This window comes from Emys orbicularis, chromosome 7 (assembly GCF_028017835.1).
Source record: "Emys orbicularis isolate rEmyOrb1 chromosome 7, rEmyOrb1.hap1, whole genome shotgun sequence".
Classification (NCBI taxonomy): Eukaryota; Metazoa; Chordata; order Testudines; family Emydidae; genus Emys; species Emys orbicularis.
The window spans coordinates 93241815-93263657 of NC_088689.1; the positions used below are offsets into that span (position 1 = coordinate 93241815).

Here is a 21843-nt window from a genome sequence, read left to right on the forward strand (position 1 = left end):
TCAATTACAGAACTGTAACTCACTCTCTTTATTCTTATCAGAATGTACAAACATCTTGCATTCCTTCCTCTAAATCTCATGCACCAAAGTCTTCAACGGAGGGGATGTGGGGTGGAGGGGAGACTTAGGTCAGTTCCATCTTGGATCAATTCAGAGAGCTTACATTTTAAAGGGGCACTTCCTATTCTTTTCCTTTGTCTAAGTGCACAGTACACTCTGAGATGATGTGTAATCCCTCAATGATTTTCCCCTTTTTGTAAGATAAAGGTGCAGTCTCTCCCTTGCCCTGGCTGCTCTGCAAAAATAAAGGAGGAAGATCATTAATCCTTCAAGTGTTTTTACCCATACTGTGCCAGTAAATTGAATTTCCTTACACGACACACACTTCAGTGCACTTGACATTCCCCACTGAAACCTAGATCACACGTTCTCAGAACTACCCTGTAAATACCCTAAGGATAACTTGATAAAAAGCAAGCATTAATTTACCAGTTTGTAGTCCAGTCTACAATGCCATTTCATCTAACTACTAATCTTTGTAATGTTGCTCCAGACAAATTATGCCGTATACTTGGAAAACAGTGCAAATGTCCAGCTGCGTTCAGGCTGGGAATATCGAATCTTCTTAAGAGATTTGAATGTGCAGTTGCCATTGATTTTTAGCAGGAATCAGGGGTTCAAATCCTTTAAATAGTTCTGAAAAATGAAGCCCTAGGATATTGCCTGCATTTATTATGGGCATGCTTTTGTAGCATAAAAAAATGTAATTATAGTTGAGTACTTGATTTACTGTCAGCTTCATATAACTTTTTTTCCTTTTTCTGATTGTAAAGCTAATGAACACTATCCAATTCACAATATACTTTGATGCCCCACAATGTTCCCTGGTATTATTATATTGCTCACCATAGATTAATTGCTTCAAGCTAGTCACTGATTTTTCTAGACATGAAATTTAGTGTGGTTGGGAATCTGTCGCTAGCCTGTCACAGGAACTTATTCTAAGGAATATTATGATTCTAAGTCTTCTGCTTCCCTTCACCTCCAGCATTGCCAGTACCTAAATGTCAAGGTTTCAGTTGCTTAATTTACTAAAGCATAGTGATGAGTGGAAGATTTTGTTGGGTTTAGTTTTGGATAAACATCCAGAAACTCAGATACTTACCTGAACCATCAGAACTAGGAGCAGGCTAGGGATGTAAATATCGTTTAAAAAGTTAACTGCTTAAACAATTAAAAATATTTCATTTAAATGGTTAACCAATTAAAAGGCTGGCCGGCGTGGCTGGGGCCAATCCAGCCAGTGCAGCTGGGGCTGGGGCTGATCCAGCAGGGGCCGGTGCCGGTGTGGCTGGGGCCACTGGGGTTGGCAGGCTGGCTGGCGGTTAACAGTTAAGGCGGGTTAACTGGTAAGAGTAATGCTTATTGGTTAATGTTTTACATCCCTAGAGCAGACCCAAACCAAAGCCAATGGACCTGAATACTTTGGGGTATATGAAATCAGAACCCCCATCAATATCTGAATTATGCTAATAGCCCTTATGTTGATAATGGACCAGGCCAAAACCCAGATTGAGATATCACCAATCCAGGGCCGGCCCACAACATTTTGGCACCTGAGGTGGGGAGCTCAAATGACGCCCCCATACCCCCTCGCTTGGGCCAAAACTTTGAAAGGTCTCAATTCTGCCTTCTTCCTGTTCTACTCTTCTCATGGTACTGCTCTGCTACCTACCCCAATAAAGGAGAACTAACAACTTAAAATGTCTTGTTCAAAAATTTTAAGTAACACTTAACTTTCAAACGCCTGAACCGCAAATGTAACTTTTCTTGTCTGCATAGTAAACATTGGCATTTTTATCTGTTTGAATAATCAAAGTGGTGCTTTCCATGCCTTCTTGGTTGCAAAGATTTGAACTGCTTCCTGCTGAAGGTCCACTGTCTGGGCCAGCTCATGCTCTGTTGAGATGGTTGCAAGGCCGACCAGCCTTTCCTGTGTCATTGTGGAGCGTAGATGTGTTTTTATTAACTTCAGCTTGGAGAAGTTGCGTTCTCCACTGGCAACTGTTACAGGAAGTGTTAGAAGTATGCACAGAGCAACAAAAGCATTTGGAAAGAGGGTGATCATCTTATTTGTGCACATATATTCCAGAACAGCCTTTGGAGTTGATCCTGCTGAAATGTATCTTGAAAGGGCTTTCAGTTTATCACCTAAATCACTCGCATCAATATTGCGCATGTCATCATGTGTCAACATTGTCTCTAGTGCCCTGCATTGCTGGTGTAGGTCTTCTTCAGGTATAGCGAGGAGTTTTGGAATATTATACAACATCCCAAATATACTGCTGTGTTCCTTGAGCTGCATGAAACATTCTTCAACTGACTGTATTGCACAATCTAGCACCTGGTTAAAGAATTCAACTTGTTGTTTGGGGTTTCTTATGGGATTATCCCGTGCCTCGTAATCAAAATATCTTCTTCTTCGGTGACTTTTCTATTCTTGAGTGGGTGGGAAAATAGCTTCAGTGTGAAGTTCCTCTGAAAACTTCTGTGCACTCTTCAGAACGTTTTGAAATCCCTCATCTGACCGGTAAGACCGTAGGTATGACTTTGCTTTGTCCAGTTGTTCCATTGCTCCAGATATATCAAGGTCCACACCTTGGAGTCTCTTGCGTACAACATTTATTTCAAACAGTATGTCATGCCACAACACTAAGCCACACAGAAATTTGAAGTTATGTATGTTTCTGGTGATTCCATTTCCCTCTGCCACTGTTCTCCCACGAACAGTTCCTGTCATAGCATTATCCTCCATAATGGCAACTATAGCATCATCTACCTTCCCAATTTGGTGTTTGATAGGCTTTATTGCCTCCACTCAACTTTCTCATCGTGTGGCACTCTCTCGTGTGTCAGAGAGGATGTTCCCAGATGTTGCTTCAAAATTTGCCATCGATGAGTTGATGCAGAAAAAAATACATAGATGCTTTGAATTACATTTAAAAATTCAGCAGCCTCACTAGAAGCTGATGCTGCATCACTGACCACCTAGTTCAATGAATGAGATCTGCATGGGACAAAATAAGCTCAAGGGTTTAATTCTCGGATCCGTGTCTGCACTCCTCTGTTCTTTCCTCTTATGTTGGCACCATTATCGTAGCCCTGACCTCTCATGTCAGCTATCGCAATTCCCATATCTTCCAGCTTTTTAAGAAGCACATTTGTCATACCATCTCCTGTAGTATCATCAATGTCAATACATTCTAGAAAATGCTCTCTGACAGTCACCATTGCAGGGACATTTTCACTAGGTTCTGTAGTTGTTACAAAATGCACCATTAAAGTCATTTGTTCCGTATGGCTGATGTCAGGTGTGCAGACCAGAATAACAGAGTAATATCTTGCTGACTTCAGATCTGCCACAATCTTCTGTTTGACTTTTGTTGCTAGTAACTGTATGATCTCATTTTGAATTGTTTTTCCAAGGTAGTGGTGTGTGTACATTTCTTGGGTGGTGACTCTTCTTAGATGCTCCTGGAGTATAGCATCAAACTCAGCCATCAGCTCCACAATTTTAAGGAAGTTTCCATTGTTTGGCACATATAGCTGATCTGAAGTGCCACACAGTGCTAGGTTTTGGGTAGCAAGCATTCTCACAATGGCAAGGAGCCTTTTCAGAACATTTTGCCAGTAAAGAGAGACTGATGCAATCTTCTCTTGATGCTGATCATCTATGGTGGCCTTTAACCTTAGTTTCCTCTCAAGCTCTTTCCACCTATGGAATACTCTCTGGTGATTTGCTGCCTTCTCATGGCATGCCAGATTTCTAGCCAGATTTTTCCAGTCCTTTGTTCCTGTAGAACCCAATGTGGCTGGAACATTAGACTGGAAGAGTTTGCAACAAAAACAGTGTGCAGCATTCTGGGTTTTTGAATACATAAGCCATGGCCTCTCCACTTTGTCACCATTGGGGATTTCACACCAGTAATGCGTTGGATGGAAACTTCTATTTTCATTGTCTTTGGGGAACATGAAGTTTTTCACTTGCTGTGGCCCGTGCAGTACAAGGAAGTCCCTCAGGCTACTTTTCAAGTGGGTCCACAGTCCTGGATCATCTAGACTTAAGGAACTAAACTCAGCAGCAGCTGTTGCTTGCGCCTCCACCACACTCTTCTCTGATCTACACTTTTCTTCAGGAATGTGCATGGTTACATCCATTTGAAATGGAGATATGGATGCTGCAGTAGCTGCTAGGTCACCTGCACTCTGACTAATTGGAAGATCAGGCATCTCCTCACCACTCACATCCTCACTGGAGCCAGAAGGCTCACCGTGAACATTTGTGTCTATGTATCTCAGGAGAGATCCTTCCTGCTTAGATAGAAAAGCTTCCTTTGCTTTCTTTCTTTTTCTGAATGCTGCCCCAGAGGGGCGTTTTCTTCTTTCACTCAAGACTGCTGTTCTGTGCCAGCTATAGTGGCTCTCAACACTCAATTGAAGGGGACGAATAAGCAGGCTGGTAGCAGGGCTTGAGTGAGGGAAGATATCAGCGTGTTAAGGGCCTAATTGGCTCCTACTACTTCAGTTGACTGCCTGTTCTCCTCAAGTGGGTTCAGGAAAGCAGCAGGAAACAGGAAGCTCCCTGAGAAGCTGGTGTTAATCAGTCCAGGCTCCTGGGGGTGCTAGAGAGGTACATAAGAGGCTCCTCCTCCTCTCTCTCCCTGCAGCTCCTGCTGCTTTCTGTTATTCCCTCTCACCTTTTCTCCTGCCTGCCTGTTATGTCTCTTGTGCCCTCCTTCCTCCAGCGCAGCACTCCACCATCTCTGTGCATCTAGAGCAGAGAGAATACATATGCACCAGCAGCAGACACAATTTTCTACACTCTGGGTCCTAGTGGCGCCCCCCCACCGTCTGGCACCTGAGGCAGCCACCTCAGTTCGCCTCATGGTCAGGCCAGCCCTGCACCAATCTCTAAAAGACCTGGTTCCAGATTCCACCATTGCAGCTTCCAGCCATCTCTAATCCAAACCTTTTGAATCCTTCCTCAAAATCAGGCTGAAAATTTGCTGAGAATAGACAAGTCTAGTTCTGTTTCCATCACCAGCTGGAAATCACATATGAGCAGGCTGTCTCACGGTGTTTCGTTACTTCTTGACCTAGCTGGGAACTGGAAGTGGAGAGACCTCATTGGAATATTTCCAAATCTGACAGGTTTGGTTCTAGTCTGGTTCTTAACATCTAGTTTTTGCTTTTATTTTTGCCCACTTCTCCTAAAGGCTTAGTTTTCAGTAAATTATGCTCCAACAGTGCCTAAGACTGCACATGCTGTGCTTCCCTGAATTGTATATTCTTCTCAGTCTTTCTTTTTCATGGAAACTATTAAAAAGGGAGGGCGGCACTTGATTATTTTCATGACATGGCAAAGCTGTCTATAGTCTCCTGTTCACCGGAGTCAATGTAAGGGATAATGCAAAGGGACTTCTGGAAGCAAAGGGATGGCTGCTATGTATGAAGTGTCATCTGGGAACATTGTTCCTCACTGCTCTACTCTCTGGTGTTGTGAGGAGCCCATAACACCTGGCTGGGGAGTAAGGCCTATTCCTGACCATAGAACTCTGCCTCCTGCTCTGCATGTATCACAGGAGCAGAATTCTTGCTCAGGTGTTCCTCGGGCTGTACAAGGGGAGCCTAAGGCAAGCACTTGGCTCCCGCTGACATGCTGAGTGGGAGTGCTAATCTGATCCGTGCAGCATGGCTTCAAGGGAATGGAGAGAAGATTTTTCAGCACTCCACTGAAGCCCTTCCCAGAGGGACAGAACCAACTCTGATCTCATTTACACTGCTTAGTGTTGAAGTCAGTGGAGTTACTTTGGGGTTACATCTGTCTAAATGAGAACAGAATCTGACCCACTGTATTTAATCTGCTGTGGAATTTGATGACTCTTTCTCAGCCTAAAGGATGCAGGGGTAAGAAAGAAACCTTTAGTTATGATAAAACTAAGTTTGTGTGGTCAGACTTGTTTTCCAAATTATAAAAATATTTTCTGGCATAAATTTATCAGTTTTTCTTGGTGTTAAGTTCTTCCTGTTAGGATATTTGACAAACATTAGTTGTTTTATTTAAAGCTATTTCAATATTTGTACAGGCTTACATTTAATGTTGCCCAAACTTCCTGCTTTTTAAAGACAGCTGATTCATGATAAATTAGACCCCCATTGTACTAAAATGGACTTATCATTAGCAATTAAGTTCAGTTAAAAGGAATAAAGCAAACACATTAAACTATCTAATTCTGCTTGACTGAAGTGGCAGTGATTTATATAAAATACACATTGAAATTATTTAGCAATACAGCCCACATGTTTTCAAAGTTAAACATTAGGACATCTCTGAGATACAAAGGGTAAAAAACTGAAGCTAGAATACTGCAAATACAACATGTATATATAATGCACGTGGTATATAGTATATCATATATCAGAGTGAAGTGTTGATGTACTGCTTTGCATCTGAAAGGAGTATCTAGCATAAGTTTTTGAATCTGTAAGTACGCCAGCTGGACTCCTCTCTGAGGCTGTCTGCGCTATGAGTTAGGGGTGTGATTCCTCTGCTCACGTATACACACTTTCGCCTGCTCTCATCAGTCTTGCATGAGTGTAAATAGCAGTGCGGCTACAGTAGCACAGGTAGTAGCAGTGGCGGCATGGCTTAAGTGTGCTAAGTATATACTCACTGGTTTCAGGTGGGTTTGTGCTCAGCACGGCTAAACCATGTCTCTGCTGCTCCTGCCCGCGCTACCATGGCTATACTACTATTTATATGGGCACTAGCGTGATGAGAGCTAGTAAAAGTGTATAGACATGACCAAGGGAATCACACCCTAGCTCGTGGTGTAGCTGTAGCCTGAAATTCCTCTATAGCTCTTATTCTTCATACAAGGATATGATACCATTGGTAATCATGACTTCTCTAATAGCAAGAAAGTGAAGAGAGATGCACAAAGCTGTAGCTCAAAAATAACAATGTTCACCTGGTTTTGTACTTCAGCCAATAACAATCTTTTTTTTCTGACCTTCAATTCATTACTTCTCTTGTAAAAGCTATTTTAATTCATCTACTACTCTCCAACAGCTCCTACAACTTTCCCTTTTAAGATTATCTTTTATCAGAAAAAGTACACTTTGATCATTGCCTAATAGTTATATATCCTTTTCTCTTTAGGTCATTCAGACCTGATTTTGTTCTTGTTCGACAACATTCGTTCAGTATGGCTGAGAACGAAGACTTCCGTAACTTAATCATTGGAATGCATTATGCTGGTATTCCCAGTGTCAACTCCCTAGAGTCAATCTATAATTTTTGCGACAAACCTTGGGTGGTAAGTGATACATTCATTATAAAGCTTTGAATGTAGATTCCTGGTGCAAAAAATTAAGTGGTTATTTTCTTTTGAGTTCCTATTTGTAGTAATTTAAATTCCAAGCCATCGAGTCACTCCTCAGAGTGGCTGACCTGCAATGAAAAGGGTAGAAAGCAAACAAGCTGCATTTCTATGTCACATTATGAATGAGCCAGCATAGGAGGAGTAAAGACTGAGAACATATTCAAAATAATGAAATAAAGGTGAGGAAACTGGCTGAAAGCCCACGTGCTGCTAACATCCTCCCTCAATTGAGGAGGATGTGTTTATTCACAGCTTCTTCTGGGAAAAGTGAGTTAAGAATTTTTTTCATACTTGTGGCTTTTAACATAATCTAAGCTAACTTCTTAACCATTGTTTTCTTTCTACTTGTGAATGATTTTTAGGCAGTGCTCTAGCAAGGCAATATGAAGGTATTAGCTTCCTTGTTTTGAAAGCTCTTTTCATAATCTTGTACTAACAATTGATGGGAAATAGACTCAGCCTGCACGAGCAAAGCCAGAGGTAATTTATTTAGCCAAAAGTGGTTTATAACGGGGTCTGAAAACATCCAGTGATTGATAACAGGATACAGACAGTGTATTTTAAACGAAGAGTCAGATTTTGCCCTCGGTTACACCTAGGGCAATTGCTGGGGCCACTTGTGTTTTGGTAGTTTTCGTATACAAACCAGATCTGTCCAGACTTACACTTAGGCAGGCCTGTCAGATCCTCAAAGGTTCTGTTTAAGTTTGCTTTATAAACACAGAGGGGATAGAACAGAACATGGTTCTCTTTTTGGTGCACCACAGTCAGAGGAGAGCCTACAGAGCTATGTGTTAGGCAGTAATATTGACTTAAAATATATTGTTGTAAAAGGCTCATTTGAGATTGAAGCATAAGAAGATTATGGATGGTGCAATTACTTTCCTTTTCATAGTAGAGTCAATGGCCCAATAGCTAATAAAACTTTCAAGACTACTGTGGGTTATAAATAATAAGTGATTCACAGGTTTTTCCTCTGAAATATGAGGAGGAAACATACACCTGACAACATATTTTTTCCATTGAGGGAAAGTTTTATTCTAGTCCTCTTAACTGCCCTCAATATTTTTATTTTTAACATTTTCTAAGAAAGGCCCGCCAAAGAAAAACGACCAGCCATTACTGTACACAGCACACAGCTAATTTTATAACCTTTTATGTTGTGATAAACTAAAGCAGATGCCCCATAATTGAGAGGTTATTTACATTGCTGCACATGTTATTTTAATGCATCTGTTGTTTTCTGCTCTGTGTGGCATTTCTTAATGCTTTTATTCATCTTATGCAATAAAACTGGGCAATGAGGCAAAATCAGTGGCATTTATATGCAATAATGGTGTAATAAAATGTTAATGAATAAAAGCTCATTGTAATCTCCTCCTAGTGCTGTTAGAGCTACGAATGGTTTGAAATATTTAGATATGCATTGAGCTTGGCAAGCCAGGAGAACACTTTTGTAAGCACAGTGTGCTGGACTTTCAGATGACTGTGTTCTTCCTCCCAGCAAAAGGGAAAGATTTCTGTTGCTCATAGCTGATCTTGTCACATGTAAAAAATCAGCAGGGAGCTTTTGCTCATATGAGTCTGATCATGTCCATAACAGTCAGGAATTATTTGAACCTTTATTCTAGTAAATTCCAAATACTATGTTAAAACAAATGTAAGGTTGCACATTTGAAACTAAAAGATCTCAGTCATGTTGCATATGCAGCTTGTTTAATAGTGTGCCTATTACAAGACAAATAATAAAGCTACAGAAACTATGACATATTTAGTCTGAGTCACTTCATGCATTTGATATACAGAGTTTCCAAACATTGTTATAAAATTGAGATAGTGACACAATAGGTAATAATGAGATGGCACTTCTTTTCTAAATCCCATTTTTTGATGCTCAAAAAATTACCTTTTTGGCTGAAGTTTCCCATACTAGTCTCAGCCCAGAAATAAATGCTTTTAGAAAAATGACATTAAAATATTTTTCAGCTGATTTTTGACTTTTATTTGAATGTGGAGGAGAATTTTTTTTTCCTTTCTAAATGCTGATAACCAAAAGATGTCTATGTTTTAAATTTTGAAACCTGGTCTGTACATAGCCCACAGTAATGCCTTTTGACATTTCTCAGAGATTACCATTTAGAAATAAGTAAGTTAATGATATTTGAAAATGTCAGACTGGTCACGTATATTCATCTAGTTTCCTTATCTTCTTAATCATCAACTATAGGCTGCTGCTGAAAAGCTGTTTTCACTAAAATGCATGACTGAGGGGATGATTTGAACCTATAGACATTTCTATACATGTAGTTTATATGCTATCTAAAAAGTGTGGACGGTTTATATGAACATAGCTCAGTGCCCTTGTCCTGCATCTGTTACCCTCCTTAACGTCCTCTCAGTTCCTCATGTATATGATATTCTATATCTATGCCCATGTGCGTTACAGTGCACCTGCAGAATCACTTCTATGAGCAGAAGACTAATATGACCTATTAAAAATTTTAGAAATGCTTTTACTTTAGAGAAGGCTCTTCAATAACTAGGCTCATGCACCTGCCAATGCTCCCTTTTGTTTGGACCATAGACACACACTTTAGTTAAACTTTCATACTGACTCAGTTAAATCATCCACGAGATGCATGAGTAATATTCTGTTCTGTTAGCCTTCTGCCTTAATATCCAGCTTGTAGATTTACAGCATAGAATAAGGAAATTATTCATAGAAAAATTATATAAAAGTTCAAAAGTTTAATATAAAATTATAAACCAGATGTCCAGGTCTAGCCATCAGTCACAGTCTTCATTAACAATTGATGGGAAATAGACTCAGCCTGCACGAGCAAAGCCAGAGGTAATTTATTTAGCCAAAAGTGGTTTATAACGGGGTCTGAAAACATCCAGTGATTGATAACAGGATACAGACAGTGTATTTTAAATCTGGCACAGGTTGATATTGTCTGGTGGCTGGTTAGTCCATGGGAAATCACTCGATTGTCAGAGTGCAGTTTCTAATGAACCACCCAAAACCTCCATCACAATTGGCTTTAATTGCTACCCTTGTTGGCAGTGCTAATAGACAAGTAAAAAACTGAATATAATTGGGGGGCAAAAATACCCTCTGAGCCATAAAGGTTGTCATTCAAAAACCTGAGTTTATGCACCTTGATGGAGCAGTATAGGGGAAGCTAGTACTGCTGATAACCTTAATTTCCCTGTTCTGGACACTGAAAGAAATTCAATTAAGAGACGAATTTGGTCACTGGTGCTGTCAATCTGGCACTGTTCTTTAACCTTAAATTGATTTCAAAATAGAAGTGAAAATAAAGAAACTAAGCCGGCTGCACAGTTGACAGTCTGACTTGGATTCAGCCTATTAGATCAAAAACTGAGACACTTTCCCTTTGGTGCATCTTGAATGGGATAACACCAAACTGGCTGGAAAGAGCAATACTTGTAATCCCAAATAAGGAGGCATACACTTCCCTGAGAATCTGAGTATTTTCCCATCCTGACAGAAGTTATAGTTTTCCAGGATTTCTGACTGGAATGTGTGAAGTTCAATTTGGAACGATTTCTTTCCGTTGCTCTTACCTGGCTTAATCTAAAAGGGGGAAAGAGCCTCTACTTCTGTCAAAACCTTCCTGTTTACTTATGAAGGATTTAAATTCCTAATATAGTCTAATTGCATCAGATGACTGTCCAGGAATGAATTGTTGGTGAAATCTCTGAGGTATAGATTCCTTTGCAGTGGCCAGAATTTTATAGCAAAAATCTTGGTAGACGGCACTGATGTTGTTCTGAATATTTGATTTCGAGCCATAAGAGATGCTGTCAAGGCTGATACCCCACTCTGGCACTTCAAGTGCAGAAGGTGAGGGCCCACAAGGATTCTAAAAATTAATACTGACCACTCCAGGCTTGTATTAAACTCCCAAGGTTACAGCTTCTCTCTGACCTTGGATGGGTAGATGCTGCCACCACCCAAATGCAAAAAACCCCTTTGAACCCAGGAAGGCGCACTTGGGAATTCCTCCCTGTGGGGTACCCTCAAACCCTTTCACACACACACACCCCGGGGAAGAGCTGAGAAAGAAAACAAAGGAAATCAGCTGTTGCCACCAGCTAATTAAACAACATATGCACAAACCTCTTAGGACATAAAAAACCCAATCCTGTTATTAAAAAAGGTAAATTTTATTAAAAACAAGAAGAAAGAAAATACATCTGGAACTTTGGCTATTGCTAGATTTAAAAAGAGCAAATATAATAATTAAGCATCAAGAATGGTTTTTTTGAGGTCCAGCTTAATGGTTACAAGCGAAACAAAAGCATTTGGGGGTTAGCACAGAGGAGTCCACAACCATTACAGAAATAAAAGAGAGAAACCTAATTGCGTCTTCCTAAACATTTCCTGATCTACTTACATATCTGGGGTTTCCAATAAGTAGTTTCTAGGAATGATTTTTCATACCTGGTGCAAGCTTCTTACAGCATTGCTGCTCTGTGTCTCCTCTCTGGAGAGAACAACAACACATAGACAAAGGGAAAGTTTTTTCCCAATTTTTAAAAGTTCTAGCCCTCCTATTGGCTCTTATGGTCAGGTGCCCATTCCCTTCCTTTTATCAACAGGTTTTTTTAACCCTTGACAGATAAAGCAAATAGAGAAGAGCTACTAACAGGGATTTTGTAGCTAACTGGCTGGGTGGGTGTCCATAAAAGGGATCTACTGCCCCCCCCTTCATTTATCACAGATGCCAACTCAGATTGGAACAGATCTCACCTTACCTTCCAGAAACCCCACCAAGGTTTCTAGAGTCCATTTGTAGTTGGAATTTGCATGCCAATTGTGACTGGGAATGGCTGATCCTGGGATTGAAGAAATTTATCAAGCACTTTATACTCTTTGACTGCTGGAGGGTGTTCTCCAGTTGTAGAAAAGGTGAGGTCAGGAGAAGAACCCCAAGGTCCATCTTTTACTATGAAAAGTGGGCAGCTGCTTTGGATTATGTAGAAGCTGCAGGTTGACTATTTACTCCTGGGGGAGTTCTGCACCACTGTGCATGCATAGAATTTATGTCCCCCACAGATTTCTTTGCTTCCACACAGAAAAATGACTTTTTGACAGGGAAGCAAAGGGAAGCCACAAGAGCAGTCATACAACCCTCTGCAGCAGTATGTTCTGGGTGCCCAGGGCAGCCGGCAGAGAGATAAATCACTGTGGGGCAGGAGGTGGGACTGGGGGGCGACCTGGCTGGTAGCTCCTACCCTGCGCTGGGCTCATCTGCTAGTCTTGGCAGGGGAGGACAGGACTTCCTCTTCCCCTGCACAGCATGTGGGGCTGTGTCAAACCCACCTCCAGGTTTCTCCCCTGGCTCTAGGAAGCTCTGCAAACTGCCCTCCCCACACTTCCTGCACCCATCGCTCCTCAGCTGCAGGGGGAGTGATCCCTGTACAGGGAGTGCTCCCCCATCTGCCGAACCCGCATGCATCCAGACCCTCCTGGTTAGCCTCACTCCCCACACATCCAGAACTCCCCCCTGACAAGCCCCATTATCCCTGCACTCCCCAATGAGCCACCCACACCGAGATCCCCATCCTACCAAGCCCCAACCAGCTGCACCTGGATCCCCACCCTACTGAGCCCCAGCCAGTTGCACCTGGATCCCCGCCCCACTCTCCCAGCATCTGGATCCTCCCCTACTGAACTCTGCACACCCAGACCCCCCTGCCGAGCTCTATCCTCCCTACGCCCAGACCCCCCTGCTGAGCCCCAACCACCTTCATCTGGACCCCCCAGCAGAGTCCCATTACCGTTGCACCCAGAACCCCCCAAAAAGCCCGTGTGCATCCAGATCCCCCCTGCACCCAGATCCCCCACTGAGCTGCCTGCACCCAGATTGCCCCACACAGAACCCTCTCAACCCACCCCTGGATCCCCCCACACTAAACCCCTCCACACTTGGATCCTGCCCATACCTGGTGCACCTGGCATGGAGGGGCAGGGCCCTGGGGTGTTTCTGGGGCAGGCCCAGTCCTTGTGCTGTGTCAGGGTTGGGTGCAGCCTCACGGCTGAGTCTGTGTCCCAGGGGGAGCTGCACAATGATCTCCCACCTCTGTGCAACCAGTGGCCTGTTCTCCCCAGTGCCATGCTGGAGCTTCCGTATTTATTTGACAAATAAAATATACAGTATTTTCAAATACTGTGCACATAATTTTTAATTATGCCATCAGGAGTAACTGTTGATGCTTACTCCTGTAGCCTTACTCCAGCTACATCATCATCAGGGTTCCTCCAGTGGGCTTGGTGTGAATTAAAATTGTCTGAGTAGGCTGGAGGTCCTGAGAAGGTTGCTGAGACAAGAGTTGGCCAGTTGACAGATGGAGGTTTGTAGACATTGATAAGAGTCAGGTCCTTCACCTTTAGCCTTTTGATAACAATATTTGGACCTGATGATGAGACTGAAGTTGCTAGAATTCCTTCTCAGACCTAGGATGTCATCCCATACTCGTACTGCCTAGGATTGAGGTAAGACACTTCAGCAAAGCCAGGAATTGATAGTTGAGTGTCAGTAGTAGATTGTGCTTCCTGAAGTAAGATGACATATGCTTCGTGTTCTGTGGCTAACTGGTGGATGATATCAATTCAGCAGAGGTTCTAATCTGGGCAAGAGAGAGAAGACTATTCACAGCAAAATCCATCACATCACAGCTGGTGGCTAATGGCAGAGCTCCTAATCAAGGTAGGTTTCAGTCATGCAGTTACAATGATGGTTGCTGAGATATGGCAGGCTCGGAATGTGGATGCGAACCTGATGGCTCCTTTTATTGATCAAGAGCTTGACCTAGCTATACATCAATTGCAGCCTAACAAGGCTCCTGGTCTAGATAACGTCCAGAATGTGTCAGTCTCTCACTTTGGGCCAATCACCAAAAGCTGGCTGCTTCAATTTCTGAATCATTGTACACAGGATTGCTGCATCTCAGAAATCTGGTGCAGAGCAAAGGTTATAGCTGTTTCCAAGCCAGGGAAACGATTGACAGACCCAAAGGGCTACTGGTTGGTTTCTCTGCTGTATGTTACCTACAAGCTAATGAAGAGACTAATCCTGCTGTGATTAATGTGGTAGTCAATCATCCTCTGCCTTGCATTTAGAGTGGATTTAGAAGGGGATGATGCACCCAAAATCAGGTACTATGTCTGACACAACACACAGAAAATGCATTTGAGTCAGGAAAGAAAGTTGGTGCAGTCCTTATTGATCTGACGGCAGCCTACTATACTATGTGGCACATCAGGCTGATGGCCAAGCTGCTGCAAGTTATTCCTTGTAAGCCTATAGTATAGTTCATCCAAGAAAACATTAGAAACCGAAGCTTCATCTTGCAAGTCGGGGATAAAATCAGTTGTCTTAAATGTCTCCACAATGGCCTTACTTAGAGTTCAGTTTTGGTTCCTGTTTTGTTCAATGTATACACTTACGACCTTCCTGAAATGGAGGACAAGAAGTATGTGTATGCTGATGCCATCTGTATTGCTGACACTAGAAACAATTTCCATAGGATTGAAGGGAATCTCAGTCAAGACATGGGCATTCTGACCACATTTTTCCAGCAGTGGAGATTAATTCTTAATGAAACCAAAACAGTGGCAACTACTTTCCATCTAAACAGCCGTCTTACCAATGGATCCATCTCGATCAGTGTACAAGGATGGTTACTGCCATTCCAACCAGTTGTCACATACACCTCTACCCCGATATAACGCGACCCGATATAACATGAATTCGGATATAACGTGATAAAGCAGTGCTCTGGGGGGGGCGTGGCTGTGCACTCTGGTGGATCAAAGCAAGTTCGATATAACGCGGTTTCACCTATAATGCGGTAAGATTTTTTGGCTCCCGAGGACAGCGTTATATCGAGGTAGAGGTGTACTTGGGAATAAAACTCGACATTATCAGCCTCAACTAGAACACCTGAAAATGAAGATCTCTTCCTCTACTGCCTTGATATGAAAACTATCAGGAACCTCCTGGGGAGCAGACCCTTCGGTGCACCACACATCTGATTTGGCCCTGATGTTTGCTCTGACCAAATATTGCTGCCATGCTCAGTTTGTCAACACAGAGCTGAATTTGGCCACTTGTATTATTAGCAGCTGCTTGCCTTGTACACCAACCTCCGGTTTGTATGTGCTAGTGCACATGGCTCCACCAGACCTTCAACGAGATGCTATTACTATTAAGTCTGTGACGGATGAAACCAACCTAATACATCTTTGATTGACTGAAGAGCCATTTTCATACAGGAAACAACATGTAGCACCAACTTGAAGGTCTGTTCGTATTCAGGGAAGGAACCTCATTCCTGTCAACTGGGGTATGTGCGACACCATGGCTGAGCTCTCAACACCCATTTGGTATGGCAGCTCGCATACTCTGGGGGAAGAGTACTTCTGGCCCTTTACCTGCCTCCTTATCCATTTGATTGTAGATCCTGGACAGGCACAACTCTCTGGTTCATCCAGAGTTGCTGCAACTATGTTCTGGTTTGGCCTGGTTTCCTCTCCACGCTGTGATTGTAGGGCAGCATTAAAGAACCTGATCCGTCCCTTACTTAAATTCCCATAATCCCACAGTATCTCTCCTTTCCTCAAATTCCCGATTTCAGTGTCTTTGTCTATCAGCGATGTGCTGGCCGCCGCTTCCCGCAGCTCCCATTGGCCAGGAACGGCGAACCACGACCACTGGGAGCCGTGGGCGGCCGTGCAAATGTAAACAAACTGTCTGGTGGCTTGCCAGCGGATTACCCTAACTACACTGATCTAGCTGAACCAATCTACAATCCTATCTATGACATTATAGCTAACTTGTTCAATTTTGGACTGAGCGAGCTGGTATTTCTCTGATTTAATGCACAGTAATTAATTTTCTGAGATGTTCATTATTATTGATACTGATCTGGCCATGAGAAAACAGGAATTAACGGAAATTGTGACAAATGTCTGAAGTGACTCTATGCCTCACAATATAATCAAGATGAATTACAACTCTAGGGAGCCATGCCAGATCAGACGTCTCATTATCTGGAAGCTGAAGACAGCTTAAAGGACAACCTCTTGAACCTGAACAGACCTTCATAAGTGATAACGGCTGTTAGCCCTACTCTTGGGTTCTAATATCATTTGCAAATGTTGCTGGCATAGATCCAACTTTGTAAAGCCATGGAGTCATCAGACTGATCAGTTATCTGGTCAGCCATACTGCGTGCAATAAAATTATACAAAATTCACAACTGTTGGAGTTAATAGAATGCAAACCTCTGAGCTAGTTAGATGGGAATGCTAGTTTTAATATCCATAGCCCCTGTGCCACTGCAAATCAGGATAATTATGTATGTCCCTACAAGTATTTAATTGGTTAAACCTTGGCTATCTAACACTAATTACGTGCATTGCAGCAGCTGGATTGCCACTTCTGTGTTCAGACAAAAGGGATGAAAATTTTAACAATGAAAAAATTAAGAAACTGTTGCGGTTGTGAGGTCCATACTTATATAAACTTTCCAGAGAAAAAGAACATCTGTACATGAATTATAGTAGGTATAATCCTACAGCAGCTGTTCTGTTTCTTTACAGTGAAGGTAAAATATGGCAGTTCCTGTGATTGCTAGTGGAGCTTTTGTCAATTACATTCTGCCTTCTGATGGTGTGTCTTGCAAAAGCTATGTAAAAATGGCTGGTGCTGGAAAAATGTCTCAGGTCTGTTGATAAATTAATTATACATTCACCCCTCTGGAAGGGATGACATAGACTACAACATACTAGCACGCTCTGCAATAAATGCATGAGAGTATGATCTTAATTAGCACTGCTAGGCAGGCAGGTTCTGGCAATAATTATTGGATTTAGCTTGAGATGCTGAATTGAAGTGCCTATGCAAATGGAAGCCCATATAGTATGTCATCCCACTGCATAATTATAGTGTTATAGAAGATGACCCCTCCTTTTACAGGTGCCCCCTGAAAAGTCTGGAAACCCTGGTTACTGGAGGTGGTTACAGGAGGCAGTTACTATGTACCAGAAATTGTATCTGCTTTTACAGTTTCTTCTTGGTCATGTAAGAGCTGCCAAAAGTGGAAGAAATATCCCAGTTTCCACTTTCAAGGTATTCTAATGAAAACAGAACTGATACTATGTGAATCTGCAGAACTGATGCAGTGTGACATCCTCTCAAATCTCTAAATTATGTCTGTATTTGGCCACTAAGTAATGTGTATGTTTGCGCCCACAAGTAAGAAGCATTCTCTGATGTCATATCTCAAGACAATCAGATTAGCACAATAAATTTCACAGGCTAAAGTCCTTGTAAATGGCCATTAGTTACATTGTTCAGTAGAGAATGGAATAGAGTATGAGACTGACATAAGTTGAGTTATGAGCATAGCTCTAGATCAGATTTAATATACATTCATTTGGCACAGTCAAAAACATGATGAGGGTTGTGATAATGTTGTTGTCTGCCATCTATTTTACCAAAATATTAAATTAGAAAAAAAGATACCACTAGTGGTCAACAGTTGGAAAAGGATAGAATTAAAACCCAGAATGCAACTACATCAACATTATTTTTTTAAGGCAAGAGGAAACTGAAAGCTCTTGGCATTATATGTGTAGAGACCCAGATGGGAATCAAGCATGTACAAAAATACCTGTAAAGATCTGTACGGCTTCATTTGCTTCCTTGCAGGAAGTTATTGTTACTAACCTTCTTAAATGTCAGGAAAGCTCCTAGGAACACTTTGTTAGGGCAAAACTTATTTCCTTTCAGCCTTGTAATTAATCTGAAATCCGAAATCCTAGCTGATGAAACGTGCTTTAGTTTCCAAGGAAGTGCTGGTTGTGGCTTTTACTTTTGCCATAATTGTATCCCCCGCCCTTAAGAGATGTTTACTACTCAGATAAATTTTGCAAACCTCATGTGTTTCTATCCTCATCTTTGCAAGTAGGTGGCCATGCACCCTGTTAACAAGTTTGTTGACATGTTTTTTTTCTTCATTACTCTTATTGCCAACCTTGCTTAACTCAGTGTCTCGTGTTGCATTTTGCCCTGCATCTCTTCTGGAGAGCCTTTTCTCTTCTCTGCTTTCATGTCTCTTCCTACTGAGCACTCTCTAATCCCACATCTTTCTCTCTTTTCATGGACTATTTTAAGTGCTTTTTATTTCCAGTGGTGTGTTATGTTATTGTATTTTTCCTCTCCCTGTCTCCCCTTTCTGGATGTATCACTATTAAAAGTTTGCTCTCGCATGCCTTTTTCTATTGAAAGGTCTGCACTCTGATAATCTGAGCAGCAGGTTGGCACAGAATTTAGAGGCACTCTGCAGGGAGAGAATTGAGTTGTGTTCATTCCAGCTTCCTGCTGACCTCCATTGTTGAAGCTATGCTAAATAGGCAGAACTCAACCATACAGATAAGTTTCAATCTTGTGTCAAAGTATCTATTGGAAGATATAAAGCAAAGCTAAAAAATGAATGTGCATGGAGAAAAAAAGCATTTTTAAAACCCTCTGTTGCAAATTTGCTTTTATCGTGGACTTTTCATTGCTATTTCAGGCCTATGACTAAAACCATAAAACACAAACCCTTTACCAGCTATCCATCGCTGTTTATGGAGAATTCTGTGCTCAGTTCCATTAACAAAAACAGGAATTGTGCATCAACTCAAAACAATGAGCCAGAATCTGGCTGGCAGTTGCACCTATATATATATGCCAGCAAATCTTCATGAGTGAAGGGCAAGGGTTGAAAATGTCTACCCTAATTCTGGCTTCCATTCAAACCTGAGAAAGAAGAGCCTCTCTTGAAGCTCTCCACAACTAAAATCTGAGAGCGATTTCAGGGCAGGGCAGTCAGGTGTTTTTTTGACCCAGCACTGAGCTCTGTACATCCACTGCCCCTTCCATGCTGGTAGGAATAATCTGCTTGGTGAAGGAGCTGGGCGTCAGACTGGAGGGAGCCAGAATGGGAAAGCACATTAATCCTGCCAAAGCAGGGGTGGGGGGGTTTGGTGGCCATTTGGTTATGTTTTGGGGAGCAGCTATAGCCAGGCCAGCTCCCCTTGACTCACCACCAGCAACACTGGGAACCAGAGGCTTCACCTTACTCCTGCTCACGCAGTAAAGCACTTATGTCTCTGCATTCCAAGGTTGTCAACACAGTGGCACAGCTGCCAAGGTTTGCGCCATCATAATGTGTTAATTTGCATAGTGGCTAATAAATTTGCATAGAACCATACATTTGTTCTTTAAAAAGAGCTGCGCGGATTTAGTGCTGGTGAAAGGTGTTACGTTTACAGCCCTATGGAATGCAGTCCTCTCTTTATCTACAGGGCAGCAGCAAGACAAATTTCCCACACATGCTATCCTGTCAGCATGTCTGAACCCTGATCTCAGGGGAACTTTCTCTAGGGGATAAAAGATATATTTCAGGTTCTAGGGCCAGTGCAGTTTTTGGCCTTTCTGTACCGTCTACCAGTTAGGGAAAAGCATGGTGGTTGGTTTGTGTTGTAGGAGCCTCAAAATAAAACCTACCAAACTCATCTTATATAGAGGGTTACGAAACATCATTTAGATGGGAACAGTTTTGAATCCATGCTAGTCTGGGCTTAAACATATACCAGTGACCTACGGATGAAAGGATCTGTAGTTCACTAGTAATGCACGTGCATGCTATATTACAACCACATACGAAAAAGATGTTAAAAACAAGTTAAGATTATAAAATCAAGCAACAAAAATTAGGAAATACCAGAATTAAAGTTACCTTTCATCTTTAAATCTTCCCTCTTGTGTGATTGCAATATGATACAGTCTTTATGTACAGCATCATCACATGCTAATTTTAATTCTAGGACCTTTCAGATCCATAATCCAGGTCTGAATCCAGGACTCCTTCTGCTTGATCTAAAGAGTAACTGGTAGACTTCTTGTGCAATAGAGCAGAATGTTGGGTATCAGGATTTCTGGGTTCTGTGATTGACCCTGGGAGAAGTATTGTCTAGTGGTTAGAGCAGTGGTTACAGAAGACATGGCCAAGCAAATAGATTTGGCACATTCATTCCATTCTCACAGGCAGTGTGGAAAAATGGGTGAGACTGCTTAGGTCTGGAATATTAGAAAGCTAGATTCTATTTCCAGTTTAGCCTGAAGTGACCTTGTGCAACTTCTGAAGTTATTTTATTTGTAAAATGGGTGAAAGATATTTGCCTGCCTCCTAGGGTAGGGGTATGAGGCATTGGTGTCAGTAATGAGGTTGTGAACTGTACATGGTCTCTTGGCTGCCCATTGTGCACACCTTCCTCTAGGCTAAATTGTTATTTTTTCTTTGTGGCATGTGTCTCTCTTTTTCTCTCAGGTTTTGGCTAAGCAAGGACTTAAGGAATTGACGCTATAAGAGGCATGAAAAGTGCTGAAGAAATTTGAGACTTTCCTACAGTTTCGCTTTTCTATAAACAGGTTCCACTGTATTTGCTCCCAGATTTTGGTGTATGTTTTGCCAGTTCACTTCTGGGGCCATTGTATGCTATTTTTCCTTTTGCATTATGGATTCCTGACTGTCAGCTTCAGTGTTTCCTAGTGTAAAGTTGTCCAGAGAGACAGTTCAATCGTTAGGTTTCGTTGCTTAAAACAATATTAACTAGTGAGTCCTGACCTTGATTTTGGTAGGATTTCACTCCTAAATATTGGTTTAAATAGATAACCAGGAGCATTGTTATATTCAATATCATAGTATTTTTCTCTTTGCTTTTGGTTACTTTGATAGTTCTAGTTGAACCTACTGTTGCAACAAAAGTGGAAATAAGACTGGTTTGGATATTGTGATCCTTCTTTACAACCAATTTCATATCCCTGAAATATTTAGTATCATTTGAGGCTCACTGAAAACACTTGGGATCTTAAAACTGTGAAAATGCAGCTGCTGTCAGCAATTAATTTTACTTTAGTGCTGAAGCGGATCGCTCTTTTGTTTCCTTTGTTTGACAGAGGATTTAGGTTCTTTGGCTCTATAGACTTGAAACACAATATTATTGTCATAAAGTATTATCTCTGTCATGATTACTGTCTCTTGAAGCTGGAGGCAGCACACTATGTCCCTAGTTTTCTTGGTCACTTGTTGGAGTCTATGAAACCATTGAATATCATAAGAATCATTCAATGCAGATTAGAGCCTCAGTCTTTTCCTGTCATGTGTTGATTTTTGTAGCAAGTAGTTGTGAGTCTCTGCCTCACTCTTCTCTGCACTGTGGAACAACAGTGGGAACTCTGACATCCATCTGCAGCTTCCGTTGTATTCAACAATTCCAGTGGCAGAAAACTTATGCAAACTTTTATTAAAATTA

General features: G+C 41.8%; 1 protein-coding gene across 1 annotated transcript in view; it reads left to right on the forward strand.

The window, feature by feature from the left end:
- SYN2 (synapsin II) overlaps positions 1–21843 on the forward strand; it is a 442249-nt gene that overhangs the window by 248824 nt on the left and 171582 nt on the right. Inside the window, exon 4 of the mRNA XM_065408359.1 lies at positions 7223–7379. Coding sequence (XP_065264431.1) covers positions 7223–7379 — 157 coding nt within the window. The remainder of the gene's footprint in view (positions 1–7222; positions 7380–21843) is intronic.